Here is a 13,212-nt window from a genome sequence, read left to right on the forward strand (position 1 = left end):
TATCAGAGATATTTTTTTTGTTGACCAGTCAAAATTTTGTTTTGTATGTCGATATATCATAAATATCATCAATTATATCGGAAATATCGTCAATATATTTGTCAAAGTCAACAATATTTGGTCAAAGTCAACAATATCGGTCAAAGTCAACAATTTATATCGGATATATCGGTCGATATATATCGTTATATCGGAAATTGCGATATATATTGAAAAAAAATATTCAATATTCGGTTGATATATATCGAATATATTTATGTCGGTATATAAAAAAACGATATATATAAGCAATATATCAGATATATCAACGATATTTTGGGCCTTGGTTCAAATTAATTGAACCTCGTTTCATGGACGTTTTGGTTGATGATTACTTCTTTTAGTGATGAGATTGATTGTGGTACCCTCTTTGAATATTGCTCCCTCCCATTGTTACCACTTACTATACCCTCTTTGACTGACATAATAAACTCGTTAGTTGCATTTACAATCTAAATGAATATCTTGATGTTTTTTCTTCATATGTAATCACCTGGTATACGAAGCAATTTTAATGGTTAACGAGTATTACCCCCACTAGATGAGCCAATTAGGACTTCCCCCTTAGGGTCCCCCATAAATACACAAAAAAAACACGGTCAACCCAAGTTGATTTTTTTTTTTTTTTTTTTTTTTTTTTTTTGTACTTTGGGGAGAGGAGACCCTAATTTCCTCATCTAGCAGGGTGGATCCTAATTGACTCATCTAGTGGGGGTAATACTAGTTGGTTGAGACATTGAGTCCACAATTTTCTTCGGTCATTGTTGGGATTGTGTTTAGTACCAAAATGCCACTCAAACTAGCGTACCGCTTTAGAGCATCTCTAGGTGGTGGAGGCATAAAGTGACAAGTTTAAGGCTATATTTGATGGGGCTGTCAATGGGCCGAGCCAAGCCCGATTGAATCCGAACCGATAAAATAGGGACTTAGAACTTAAATGTTGTCCGATAAGACTATTGGGCTAGTTATGGACATACCCCTGTCCGACACGATAACGGCCCGACCCGAAAACTAAGGTTATTTTTTTAGTTTTTCAAATAAGTACTATTAAATTTGTAACTACTAGTATACATAGAATGTTAAGAGCCTTGATAGATCAGTGTTGTAGTGCCACATATAAGGCTTGGGTTTGAGTCTTACTACACTATTTCAGTTTTTTTTAGAAAAATAATAAAAAATACACTATTTTCATGTTTTTTTAGAGAAATAATAAAAAAATACACAATTTCCATGTAACCTTATTGGACCTAGGCCAGACCCGAATCCGATCATGTCTAACGGGACCTAGATTGGGACTTGGACCTTCTAAATGTAAATATAATTTGGTCGGGGACTTGGACATAGATGAGTCCTGTTCAAGTCCGGCCCATTGACAACCCTAATATTTGAGGCAAGAATCTGCAAACAATGACCAACTCCAAGTGGAAAAAAAAACACAGTCGCAAATTTGGAGTAGGATTTATCACACGCGACATTGATAATGTCGTGCAACATTACCACTGTTTGGAGTAGCGATAGATTTTCTCAAACAATTCCAACATATTTGGAGTAGGACCTACCACACGGAACATTGACAATGGCGTGTGACATTTTTACTGTTGCGCCGCATCTATATCGAAAACAACAAATTTGCCTCCACAGATGCGGTTATGAATGCTTCCACCTAGAATTGAAATCCACTGAAATTCCAAATGGTGGAGGCAAATATACCCTTGATGCCTCCAGCTAGAGATGCTTTTGGATTAGAAAATAGAAACCATTCTCTCCTCCCATAGCTATGTTTTCACGTCAATTATTAAGCCTAAGATTGAAATTTTCAACAATAATACTTTTAAATCGGGTCCAATAAAACGCTTAACGGTAAAAAATACGATATATCGTGTTTTAAATGGGTATAATCTTAATATATTTCTTTAAAATTAGCCTATATATTTTACATTTAAAATTTTGATATATAAGTATATACGTTTTTATTTTTATTTTTACAATTTTATTCATTTACAAATGTCATTTTATTCGCTTTAAACCTTATAATTCGTGAATAATTCGCGAATAATTAGGCAATTATAAACCCGACCAAAATTAGCGAATTAAACCCGTATCATTCAAAAATTCGCCGAATTATACGTTTTATTCGCCAAACCTTATAATTCGCGAATAATTCGTGAATAATTCGGCGAATTACTAGCTATTGTCTCCTCCCCATGTTTTAGATTGCTAGTGCAACACTTTTACGTCAACATGAAATAACAAGTTTTCTTTCGGCCTGCCTGTCATCTCAATCAGACACCTTTTAGCCAGGACTGGACTTTTGGAATTGGTCACATTTGAAATGTCAGGCGAAATCCCGTTTCTTGGAGACATACTGACATACCGCAAAACTTAAATGCTAAGCGGAAACGTTTTCACAACCCGCCTATTCAGTAATCTTCAAAAAATTCAAACCCGAAACTCTGAAATCCCGAAACTAAAAATTAAAACAAACAAACCCAAAACAAATCGCGCTAAAAACTCAAACCAAAATTCCGAAAATAACCAAAATTTGAGCATTTGAATTAAAACAAGTAAACCAAAAACCCCGCTTTTTTCTCCTCCATTCTCTCACTCTAAAAACCCTCACACCCCTCTCCACATTTCCACATCCCTTCATTCCTTCACTCTATTTTTTCTAAATCCCCAAAATACCCAAACAATGGAGAACAGTGCAAGAATGACAAGAGCAGCAAAGAAACGAGCCGCATCCGAAACATCTCTTCAACAACAGCCACTGAATAAGAAGAGAGTTGTGTTGGGTGAAATAACAAACTGTTGTACTAATGTTGGGGGAGTAGATTTGAGGAAAAGGAAGAGTAGTAGTATTGGAGGAGTTTTTAAGAAGAAAAAAGAGGAGAAGCCTGTTAGTAGTGTTGTTGTTGTGATTGATGAAGATGAGGAGGAGGTTCATTCTGATGACCCACAGATGTGTGTTGCTTATGCTTCTGATATCTATGCATATTTACACTCCATGGAGGTATAATTACTAATTTTTAGGGCTTAAATGTTGTATCTTTTTGTAAATTGGGATTTGTTAGGGCTTTTGTTATTTAGGTTGTTTTGTTGAATTTAAGCTGCTTAATTGTTGGTTTTCAGTGTAGGTTTAGATCTGGGAATTTGTTTGATTATGGTGTAATTTTGGGTTTTATTTAGAATTTGGGGGTTGAAAGATTGAATCTTTATTGATTTAGGGACTGTTTGTGATTTTTTTAAGGTCTTTTACTCATAATTTAGCTCAGTCATATCTATTTAGATTCATTTGTTCTTTAGTATAGGATTGGGGATCTAACTTGAATGAAATGTGGATTTTGATATTTGGGGGTTTAGCTGCCCTAGTCAACTTGGTTCTGGTTAGGACTGCTGCATATCTTGGTTGTTATTGTTGTTGGTTTTTAGGGATATGTTTGATTTATTTTTGATTTTGAAGTCTAGTTTGGTTTTATTTGTGTAAGTGAGGTACTTGAGTCTGAAGCTTGATATAATTTTTTATTGTTATTTATGAATAGACTGAGGAGAAGAGGAGACCAAAGGTTGATTATGTTGAGAAGGTTCAGAAAGACATTACTTCTCATATGAGGAGTATTCTGGTTGATTGGCTAGTTGAAGTTGCCGAGGAATACAAACTTGTGTCTGATACCCTTTATCTTGCCATCTCCTACCTGGATAGATATCTCTCTTCGAATGCTCTTAACCGGCAGAAACTTCAGCTTCTTGGTGTTTCTTGCATGCTTATTGCTTCGTAAGAATGATAAACTCGCTCTTTTATTGTTCTCTAGATTGTGCTATTGATTGAATTGTATTGTAATTTTATTGTTGTTATTTTTAATACAGAAAATATGAAGAGATCAGTCCCCCTCATGTTGAAGATTTTGTCTATATAACAGACAATACTTACACCAAGCAAGAGGTAAATACTTTTGCTCTTGTGAGCCTCAACCTTATCTGTTCACTTGTTATTTTTGTTTCAATGTCATCTAAATTTGCAAATGTTTTATGTTTTGTTCACAGGTAGTAAAGATGGAGACAGACATACTTAAGTTTTTAAACTTTGAGATGGGAAATCCCACGATAAAGACTTTCCTGCGGAGGTTTACAAGAACTGCTCAAGGGGATTGTGAAGTAAGTTGCTCATCCTTTTGAATTTCTACTTTTTATGCTCCCTTGTAGTTGTCATGGATATTTGAATTAATAAGTGAGTTGTGTGGATTTTGCAGTCTCCCAATTTGCAATTAGAGTTCCTAGGTTGTTACCTTGCAGAGCTAAGTTTATTGGACTATGGTTGCCTACGGTTCCTGCCCTCACTGGTTGCTTGTTCAGTGATTTTTCTTACCAACTTCACACTTCAACCGAAGATGCTCCCTTGGGTAAGTAATTAATTTCACCTTGATACTTTAAATAGTTTTTATGTTTAAATATAGAGTAATAAGTAACATTTTTCAACACTTTGCAGAACGTGATCCTGCAACTCCAATCAGGTTATAGACCGTCTGATCTGAAGGACTGTGTCCTTGCGATTCATGACTTGCAGTTGAGTAGAAAAGGAAGCACACTGGCATCAATAAGAGATAAATACAAGCAGCATAAGGTGTGTATTTCTGGGTGTGCATTTTTTCTATTTTATTTGCTAATTCTTTTCGTTGCATGATGCCCAATAAGAACTCAATCCAGTTCTAACTGAGTTCTTTCTGAAAACAGTTCAAATGTGTGGCAACAATGACATCCCCTTCAGAAATCCCTAAGGAGTACTTCGAAGATATTAAAAGATGACTGAGCTATGGTTTTCGGCTTTGCTATAACTGGAGATCTCTTGTTGATTTTTAAGGAAACAAAAGAACCTAGGAGTTAAGAGGAAGTTCTTGGAGTACCATTCTTCTGTCAGTAGATTTTGGGAATGTAGAAGAGTGTTTTGCACTGGCTAACTAATGTAACTAATCTGCTGATGGATGTAAGATTGGTAGCGTCTTGAGATACCGTTGGTATGTTGCATGGATATGCTTCACTGGGAGTCTGGAACAACTGACAAATGTTACCTATGGATATTGTCTACTTGTGCAGACACTGAATGGAAGGTTGTGGTGCTAGATTAGTTGGTAGATGTAGAAACATGAATTTGCAAGTTCATAATTGTAATCTCTTCACAGTTTAAAATGTTGATGAACAAGATCAGTAACTGATGCAGTTTTTTTTTCTTATCTTTCTCCTTTTCTCCTCTTCAAACCAATGCTTACATTCCAAGTGCTTTACAGTTCCTGCATAGCATTATCTTGAGGGAAACAATCATATAACATAGGCGTTGGCACTTGGCAGGTTATCTTATATATTTGACCCATTCAAATATGAGCTTTACTAACTCATCATTGAAAGTCAATGAAATGTTTGTTATAATATCATCACTTACATTATCTAATGCAGTAATGCTTGTCCAAGAACACCTCAAACAACGTCACAACATAGAAATTACAAAATCCATTGAAACATTTTTGACTTAAAATCAAATGGGGATAGCACTTGAAACCTTAGGATACAGAACAGTAGCTGGATGAGCCATGATTCTGTCAAGGGTTGCTATTGAATGCAAATAGGAACACCAAAAGTGTGATACTGCTAGAATCAAATGGGCCTGAAAAGTAATGGATTACCCAAAGCCCAAGCAAGAATGTTAAAAAAGCAAAGAAGAAAAAGAAAGTGAAGCGAAAGATGGCGAAAGAAGGAAGTGATGAAATGGAAAAAGAGGAGAGAGAATATAAACAAGCACTAAAAGGCGCAGGAGGCGAATTACTTCCCGATGGAAAAAACGGTTTGAGAATCAACGGTTGGGAAATTGAGTCAACCAACCGATCCATTCTCGACTCACTTGAATACCAACAGTAAATTTTTCATCATTTTTTTTTTTCTTTTTTAAACTTTGAAATAGTAAATTGAGCTAAAGTAAAAAAAAAAAAAAAATTATTTATACAGATGGGAAGAAAAGCTGAGAACGTCACATTTACCTGAAATGGTATTTGGGAAAAGTAGTTTAACTCTATTGCATGTTAAGAGTGGGCTGAAAATTCATTTTAACGCGTTTGACGCTTTGAGTGGATGGAAAGAAGAAGCTTTGCCACCTGTTCAAGTTCCTGCTGCTGCTCAGTGGAAATTCAGAAGGTATATTTACATGCCCCTCCTTTTTTTTTTTTTTTTTTTTTATTGTACATTGTGCATTTTAGTCGTGGGGTGTAAATTGAGAATATTGAATAGAATAGCTTTAAGGATATAATTGTTTGATCGATATACGTGTACACTCCAAGGGAGGATGTTTAACGTTTTATTTGTGGATTTTGCAGCAAATTGTTTCAGCAAATAATACTTGATTATGACTACACCTTCACCACTCCGTATTGTGGGAGCAAAACAGTCGAGACAAATACAGAGGTTTGTGAATTTGAGCTTCTCATTAGTTCTGGGTTATTGCAAAAGCTTTGTTGTCTGCAGTAATTGCGACCATTCTTTGTTGTTTTTCTTCTTGTTTTCTGTTATCACAGCATCAAATAGGGGGTTCCCCAGGGGAAGGAAGCTGTAGTGTGCAGTGGGAGGATACCACAGACCAAATTGATGTGGCTGCTCTGTCATCGAAGGAGCCAATTCTCTTCTATGACGAGGTAGACATTGACCACAGAGACCATTTAAAGCTCATCTAATTTTGGGACCTGAATATTATAAGTACAATCGTTACATCTTGACAGGTGGTTTTGTATGAAGACGAGTTGGCTGATAATGGAGTGTCACTCTTAACTGTAAAAGTGGTAAGCTTTACCAATAAGACAATAACCATCAGTTGTGGCACATATTGGTAATTTTCTGTGCTAAGTGCCTAGGTGATCAGGCAATACGTTATACCTTGTGTTATTTGATCTTGCAGAGAGTCATGCCAAGTGGTTGGTTTCTCTTACTACGTTTCTGGGTGAGTTAGTCTCCTTAATTTATTATAGTTTTCTGTAAGTATTCAGAATTTATCTCATCCATTTTGGGTAAGCAATTACTCTATACGCAACAAATCCTGGATTCCCTAATTTAGGATTATCCATACAAGAATTAATCGTACTTGAAAAGAAATATGCATTTACTAGGAAATGAGTTTCACCCGGTTTATTCATTTCAATGACTTCATTGCAATTCTTTTCACAGCTTAGAGTTGATGGAGTACTAATGAGATTAAGGGACACTAGAATGTATTGTTCTTTTAAGAACAACGCCGATCCGATTGTTCTTCGAGAGAGCTGCTGGAGAGAAGCTACTTTTCAGTCTTTATCTGGTGTAAGTCTATGAGCTCCTGTAACCGTTTTACATGAGTGTGTGATGCTTTCTTATCAAAATCAGCAACATACTTTATTTATTCTACATCGTTTTTGCTCTGTCTCAAAAGAAATGCTTGTGTTATGAGGATAACTGAAAAAGAAGTTTAAGTCTATGTTTGCAATGTCGATTCCGCTCAAAGAAATGATAGTTTGTATACATGTTTCATACAATCGTACCTTTGTTCATTTTGTTTGTAGATTAAGTGTGACCTGACTTTTCCTTTTCAAGAAACAACACCGTCATCTTTTTTAGTGAAAAGTCAAACACTTTCAGGAATTGAGGCCATCACATATAGTCTAAAGTAGTTATTTCTTAGGGTTTTTGGGACTATTAGTAAATCCTTCTCCTAATTGGAACTCTGGAATGACCAGGTGTTGGACTATGACATCTTTGTTGGTGTCGATTGTACTATAATTGGCCAGATTCAAAATTTTATTTTCGTGTGTAACACACTTAAATATTCTAAACTAGCACAAATTGCTAGTGATGTCGATACCTTATTTAGATATTCAACCAAGCATATTAAAACCCTAGAACAAGGAGAGACCTACAGGGAATCCAAATCAATTATGCTCAAATGGAAAATGAGAGAGAATATAGTGGTAAATTCTTTCCCCTTTACATACTTAAATGTACATAACGACCCACAGAAATTACCACTACACAAAAATAAATGTTGTCTCTGGGACTCGGATCTTCCCTTGGACTCACCATTGCTTGCAGTAGCCATCAATGTCAGATTCGGGGTGCGATATACAGAACTACCTTTCACTTTTTTTGGTTGTATCATGATCCATCAATGATATTCTCCATCGCGTACCTTCTTAGACCTTGAGTAAACAGTGTCATTGTATTAGACCGTTGGACACATTTGTGGGCTGGGTACAAAACAAATGTTAAGTAGTTGCAAATTAGCAACTGACAATTCTAATATGATGTTCATGGCTAATAAGGTCAAGCAGTCCTTTGGCTATCTCCAACATTTTCCCCTAAAATCTGCTGCATCTGCATCTAAAGAGTGATAGGGATGAGGATAGAATCTCCAATGGATAGAACAATGACATGCCAGTTTGACTTGCGCCCAAGACCAACTTGTACCACCTGTTTATCAACTTAACACAAACCACAAATATGGGGTGAGATATGCTTACCACCTGTTTGTTTGTTTTTGTGTGTGTGTGGGTGGGGGTGGGTGGGTGGGTTGAGGGGGTAGACCTATAGACTTGATAAATATCTTAGCATTGCGTAAAAAGCATAGGTATATCGTAGCAATGATCTAACTGCATCTCTAACAATGTATAGCCCATGAAGTGGTACAAGGTCGAATACCTTGATTATAGAGGATGCTCCAAAACTCATTAAATTTCTAATTGTTGGGTACATAAAAAATTAAAGATATAGGTAGATTGTGCCAAGGTTCTTCTGCATCTTTCACAAAGTATAGGCCATGAAGAGGTACAAGGTTGAATACCTTGATTATAGAGGATGCCCCAACACTCATTAAATTTCTGATTGTTGGATACATCACGAATAACGAGAAATAAGTCAGAGAAGCATATTAGCTCCTTCCTTTCATGATTTTCTTAGTAGTGACATTTTTAAGCTGAAAATATGATACCAATCCTTAATTATGCAGAAATTGTAAACACGTTTTATTGTCTGAAAACATTCATACTGTGTTTTTCTCCATCACATTGATTCTGTTAGACTTTTATTTTCCTCCTTAAAGGCTTAAATAAAGATATATCTGTGCATGCATACATCAATACACGTGTTTGAGTGTGTTGTAAACTTGTAATTGCCCTGTATTAATAGTTCAAGTGGAAGTATGCTATTGAAGTGCCATGCTACTGATGCATTCAGATGAGATTATCAGAAAAGTTCGATCAAACAGTAAGTCCATCTGTTTACATGAATTGACTGTTAGGGAACTGCCTTACTTATTAATTTATTATCACATTGATGAGGACTTGAGATTGATGGATGGTTAGACTGGGGAAGGCAAAGTAAGAAATTAACACAATCTTGGAGGATGAGTGGTTTGGTCTTGTGCAGTCTAGAGTCGTAAGAAGCCTATTATAAAAGAATGACAGGACAAAGGTTAAGGGAATATTTGAGGTGTCTTTCTTACCCAATGTTAGGGGTTTGAAATTGGAGATCTTATATTTAGATGGGATGCTTTGGTTGAGGCTTAGCCTGTGTATGTATGTTTGTAGTTCTGGTAGTCTGAATCTCTCACACTGCATCATCATTATTAAAATAATATATTGTTTTGCTGATTAAAAGAAAAAACAAAAATTTGAGGACCCTTTTTTCTTCAAGTTCAAAAACATGGCTTTTGAATTGTACTGGAAAGTAATATTAGAATTTAGTTCAGCCACCCAATGTTTTGTATAATATATTGTTAATAACAATGACGCTGATTACATTCATCAGTTATCACAATGTTTTGTAGTCCTTTTAAGCGATATGCTATTGCATTTTATTGAGCGTTCAAACTTACTTCTTGGGATTATAGTTGTTTCATGGGAAAATGGCCTCTATATTTTGTCTACTGATCCATTGGTGTCTTGTTGACTTCCGCAGAAAGGATATCCTTCTGACTCTGCAGCGTACAGTGATCCAAACTTAATTAGCCAGAGACTTCCCGTTGTCATGCATAAGTCACAGAAGCTGCAAATTCCTGGTAATTTGTAATTAATTTCTTTGCCTACTCCATCGTTGTACCAATTGTTGGGTTATCTTTGTGGGAGAGGAAGTCAAATTCTCTTGTTTGTTCTTGAAATTCAAATCTTCTTAAGCTGCATGTTCTACAAAATTTGCAAGTAAAAATATATGCGAATGAAATGAGAAGGGTACAATCGACCTTTGGATGTATTTCGTTACGATAAGATTAAGAAACAAGATAAAGTGATTCACCGTGTGAAAAGTTGCTACTAGTACATTTTTTCCTTAGAAAAGTTATTGGGGTTAAGGTAGACCCCCACCTCCATAGTAACTCAAGAAAGTCTTAGCTGCTAATACTACATTTGCTCATTTAGTCATTGTTGTGTTTCACTTTTTGAGCAATTTTCGTTCGCTGCTTCCTCGCATTTTTGTTTTACCTTTTGATATCACTAACAGTCACCTGTGGCTATTCCCACATTGCATAACGGCTTGCCTTCGCCACACCTCGTCTCATCCACGAAGGCGATGCCTTTGGCTCATGTGATTGCCTCTATGACAACTCATAATATAAGGTTGGGCAGGCCTAATGTGTGGATAAGGCATGCCTATGAAGGTGAGTTCTTCGACATGTTTTTCTGTGCGATGCATCAATGAAGATTTGTGACATAATGCAACATCGCAAGTGCTCCCACAAAGTTGATGCCACCTATGAAGCACAAAGAAATTATTTACATTTTTTTGGTAATTTGGTGTTCATGACTTGTCTTATATGAAATGTCTTGTTGAGTGTGTATCAAAAAGATTAGGTTCACCGAAAATCAACTTACTGACGAAAAGTCGTGACATCATCAAATTTTCAAATTCAGAAAGTACAACAAATTCCCTTGGCCACATGTGCACCTTTACCCTCTTACACAAGCACTTAATTTGTTTTGCCTCCTTTGTCTTTGCCTCCATCTCAAACCAATTTGTTGCTTTGATCGATAGAGACTCCACCCTCTAAGCTGTTGAATGGGCCTCCACAAGTGCATCACAAATTTAGCGTTTGATGCCACAATTCCCACAAGTGCATCACAAAGTTGTGGTTTCCCGCTCTAAAACCGTCCTTTATTTTTCCATGCCATATATATTAGCAGCATAAAACTACACAATGGTTTCTGGTTGATGGAAGGAAGATTGCAGATTTGAATGACGACAACCAGAATTCTAGAGAAATGCAAACTGATATACGATTTTTTGGTCGTCAACATTTTCTGTGCATCAAACATGATATCAAATGGAACTGTCAATTTGTCCATGGTTGATATAGCTGGACTATTGAGCCTTGACTATGAGTCTATGACAAGGGAAATGATCCATTATATATCTAGTCTACAGTTCTATATATTCCAAATTAGTTTGCCGAGTTTTCTTGTTCACAGATTAATCATTCAGGCTCTGAACAAAGTGAGATGATCATATGAAATGAGTCATAAGGGTTGGAAAGAGCAAGGGAAATGCCGAATGGAAATCAAAGAAAGGGACCTTTTATCTGAAAGGACTTCATTTAGGGTAAGTGATATGGCTAGATCCCCATTGCTCTTTTCGTGTCTATAATTGTCATCATTTAACCAAGAAATATGGAACTCAAGTTCTGAGAACAAATGTGACGAGATTCAAATCATCAGGACATCATTAAGGACAGAATTGGATGGACAATTGGACATGATTAGTTTAGGAATTACATTCTTTTTAATGATGATTTTTCTTCAGTATCTTGTGAAGTCTCTAATTAATGATTATATCAACTTCTACTAGCAGTTCTAGTATTATTATGATCAGATTAGCTGTACTCAAAAGGCCTGGAAAGAAGTTTGAAGATGATGCTATTAGTTTGAAATCTACTTCTAAAACATGGTGGCATCCCAAACCCTTGTTACAGTCTTACAGATATAACATTCTGTTTTAAGATGGAGATTTAAGAACCAAAAGTAAGAGCGGATTTCATGTTCTCTAGTAAAGCATGCATAAAAACTCATCCTTCCTTTTAGGTTTAGTAGGACAAGCTGCCTTCAATAGGTGTTGGATCTCCATTGTTGTTCCATAGCTAAGTGACTGCTTTAGTTGATCGGTAGACAAAACAAAAATCATTTAAAAGACATCACATAGAAAGGACTCAAAATGGGAGGTATTGAACAGATGGTTGTGGATCAGAGTCTGAGATTTAAGTCGAGCTCAAGTAGTTCAGGTTGTTGCTTGGATTCTTGGGGGTTAACATGAAAGCTTCCTGGCCACATCATATCCATTGCTTCCTCAATTGTGAAGGGCGACCATGCTGTCCCAAACCTGGAATTTGAATCATCAAACCGTGCAACCATTCCTGTCCCTTCTTTACTTGGCTTGTGAATGAGGGAGTGTGCTTGGATACCAAGTGATCGCACAATTGGAGTATTTAGGGGTAAGCCCATCATGGCCACCATCCTCTGAGACTGATACCTTCTAACTGCTCCTCTCTCCCTTTTATGGGCATTTTGATGCCCTCCCAACGCTTGTGAGCTGAAGAACTTCCTCATGCAGAAGTTGCAAGAGAAGATCTTGTTCGAAGTGGGCTTCGATGCGGAGTCGGAGTCCCCAGCTATCAGTGGATCATTCCTGCCTAAACTCAAATCCAACCATTCTTCCGAATTGTTTTCACTTACTCTCATGTCATCGCTATCACCAGATTTTGATCCAGTATGAAAACTGTTGACTGAAATCTTGTTTGGTTCTTCCTCCTTCTGGAAAATCATCAGGAGCGCCACTCTTTTCAATCAGAACAAAGTGTTTGAAAGGAAAATATGGAGATTGAGGCTCTAAGAGATACTGCTCTTAAGAATGTGTGATAGAAGGAAAGAAAGGGGAATAAATGGAGAGGAGAGGTATCCCAAGGGAAAGGAGTGTCAGTGGATAGTTTTTAATTTTATCTCATCTACATCAAATGGACCCACGTAGTGATGCTTGGTATTCCAGGAGCATTGGTTATGTCATTTTTACTGTTTATCTTACTTTTTATCTTTTCCTCATTCTTTTCTCAAATCATACCTACTTTGTAGATGGTTCCCTTTAGATCAACTAAAGATACAAGGTTGACAATCCAACAAAAATTCTATCAACAATCAA

At 36.5% G+C, this 13,212-nt stretch overlaps 3 protein-coding genes across 4 annotated transcripts; 2 read left to right on the top strand and 1 right to left on the bottom strand.

Moving 5' to 3' along the window:
* Positions 1-2,502: 2,502 nt before the first annotated feature.
* Positions 2,503-5,289, top strand: LOC147491927 (G2/mitotic-specific cyclin C13-1-like). The gene is made up of 7 exons (XM_086565072.1): positions 2,503-3,049; positions 3,579-3,811; positions 3,904-3,979; positions 4,081-4,191; positions 4,287-4,436; positions 4,523-4,657; positions 4,768-5,289. The coding sequence occupies exons 1-7, from the start codon at positions 2,732-2,734 to the stop codon at positions 4,837-4,839; spliced, it is 1,095 nt and encodes a 364-aa protein (XP_086421198.1). The 5' UTR covers positions 2,503-2,731; the 3' UTR covers positions 4,840-5,289.
* Positions 5,290-5,461: 172 nt separating this feature from the next.
* Positions 5,462-10,336, top strand: LOC147491928 (TIP41-like family protein). 2 transcript variants are annotated; one of them, XM_086565074.1, is made up of 9 exons: positions 5,486-5,939; positions 6,031-6,216; positions 6,396-6,483; positions 6,594-6,710; positions 6,795-6,854; positions 6,971-7,012; positions 7,237-7,365; positions 9,223-9,300; positions 9,994-10,336. In XM_086565074.1, the coding sequence occupies exons 1-8, from the start codon at positions 5,770-5,772 to the stop codon at positions 9,259-9,261; spliced, it is 831 nt and encodes a 276-aa protein (XP_086421200.1). In that variant the 5' UTR covers positions 5,486-5,769; the 3' UTR covers positions 9,262-9,300; positions 9,994-10,336. The 2 variants fall into 2 exon arrangements, with proteins under 2 accessions (XP_086421199.1, XP_086421200.1); XM_086565073.1 differs by lacking the exon at positions 9,223-9,300 and having other exon boundaries at positions 5,462-5,939.
* A 1,694-nt stretch (positions 10,337-12,030) lies between these two features.
* Positions 12,031-12,975, bottom strand: LOC147491929 (zinc finger protein 7-like). The gene has a single exon (XM_086565075.1). It carries the CDS (start codon positions 12,840-12,842, stop codon positions 12,264-12,266), a length of 579 nt encoding a protein of 192 aa, XP_086421201.1. The 5' UTR covers positions 12,843-12,975; the 3' UTR covers positions 12,031-12,263.
* Between the last annotated feature and the right edge of the window lie 237 nt (positions 12,976-13,212).

Source organism: Coptis chinensis, chromosome 6, assembly GCF_015680905.1.
Source record: "Coptis chinensis isolate HL-2020 chromosome 6, ASM1568090v1, whole genome shotgun sequence".
Classification (NCBI taxonomy): Eukaryota; Viridiplantae; Streptophyta; class Magnoliopsida; order Ranunculales; family Ranunculaceae; genus Coptis; species Coptis chinensis.

What these genes read in the sequence shown, in the direction of transcription:
- LOC147491927 (XM_086565072.1), top strand. Translation starts at nt 2,732, where the DNA reads ATGGAGAACAGTGCAAGAATGACAAGAGCAGCAAAGAAACGAGCCGCA. An exon ending in TCTTGCATGCTTATTGCTTC is followed by an intron (nt 3,812 to 3,903) that starts GTAAGAATGATA and finishes TTTTTAATACAG; the next exon opens with AAAATATGAAGAGATCAGTC. An exon ending in ATACTTACACCAAGCAAGAG is followed by an intron (nt 3,980 to 4,080) that starts GTAAATACTTTT and finishes TTTTGTTCACAG; the next exon opens with GTAGTAAAGATGGAGACAGA.
- LOC147491928 (XM_086565073.1), top strand. Translation starts at nt 5,770, where the DNA reads ATGGCGAAAGAAGGAAGTGATGAAATGGAAAAAGAGGAGAGAGAATAT. An exon ending in GACTCACTTGAATACCAACA is followed by an intron (nt 5,940 to 6,030) that starts GTAAATTTTTCA and finishes TTATTTATACAG; the next exon opens with ATGGGAAGAAAAGCTGAGAA. An exon ending in CACTCTTAACTGTAAAAGTG is followed by an intron (nt 6,855 to 6,970) that starts GTAAGCTTTACC and finishes TTGATCTTGCAG; the next exon opens with AGAGTCATGCCAAGTGGTTG.
- LOC147491929 (XM_086565075.1), bottom strand. Translation starts at nt 12,842, where the DNA reads ATGATTTTCCAGAAGGAGGAAGAACCAAACAAGATTTCAGTCAACAGT.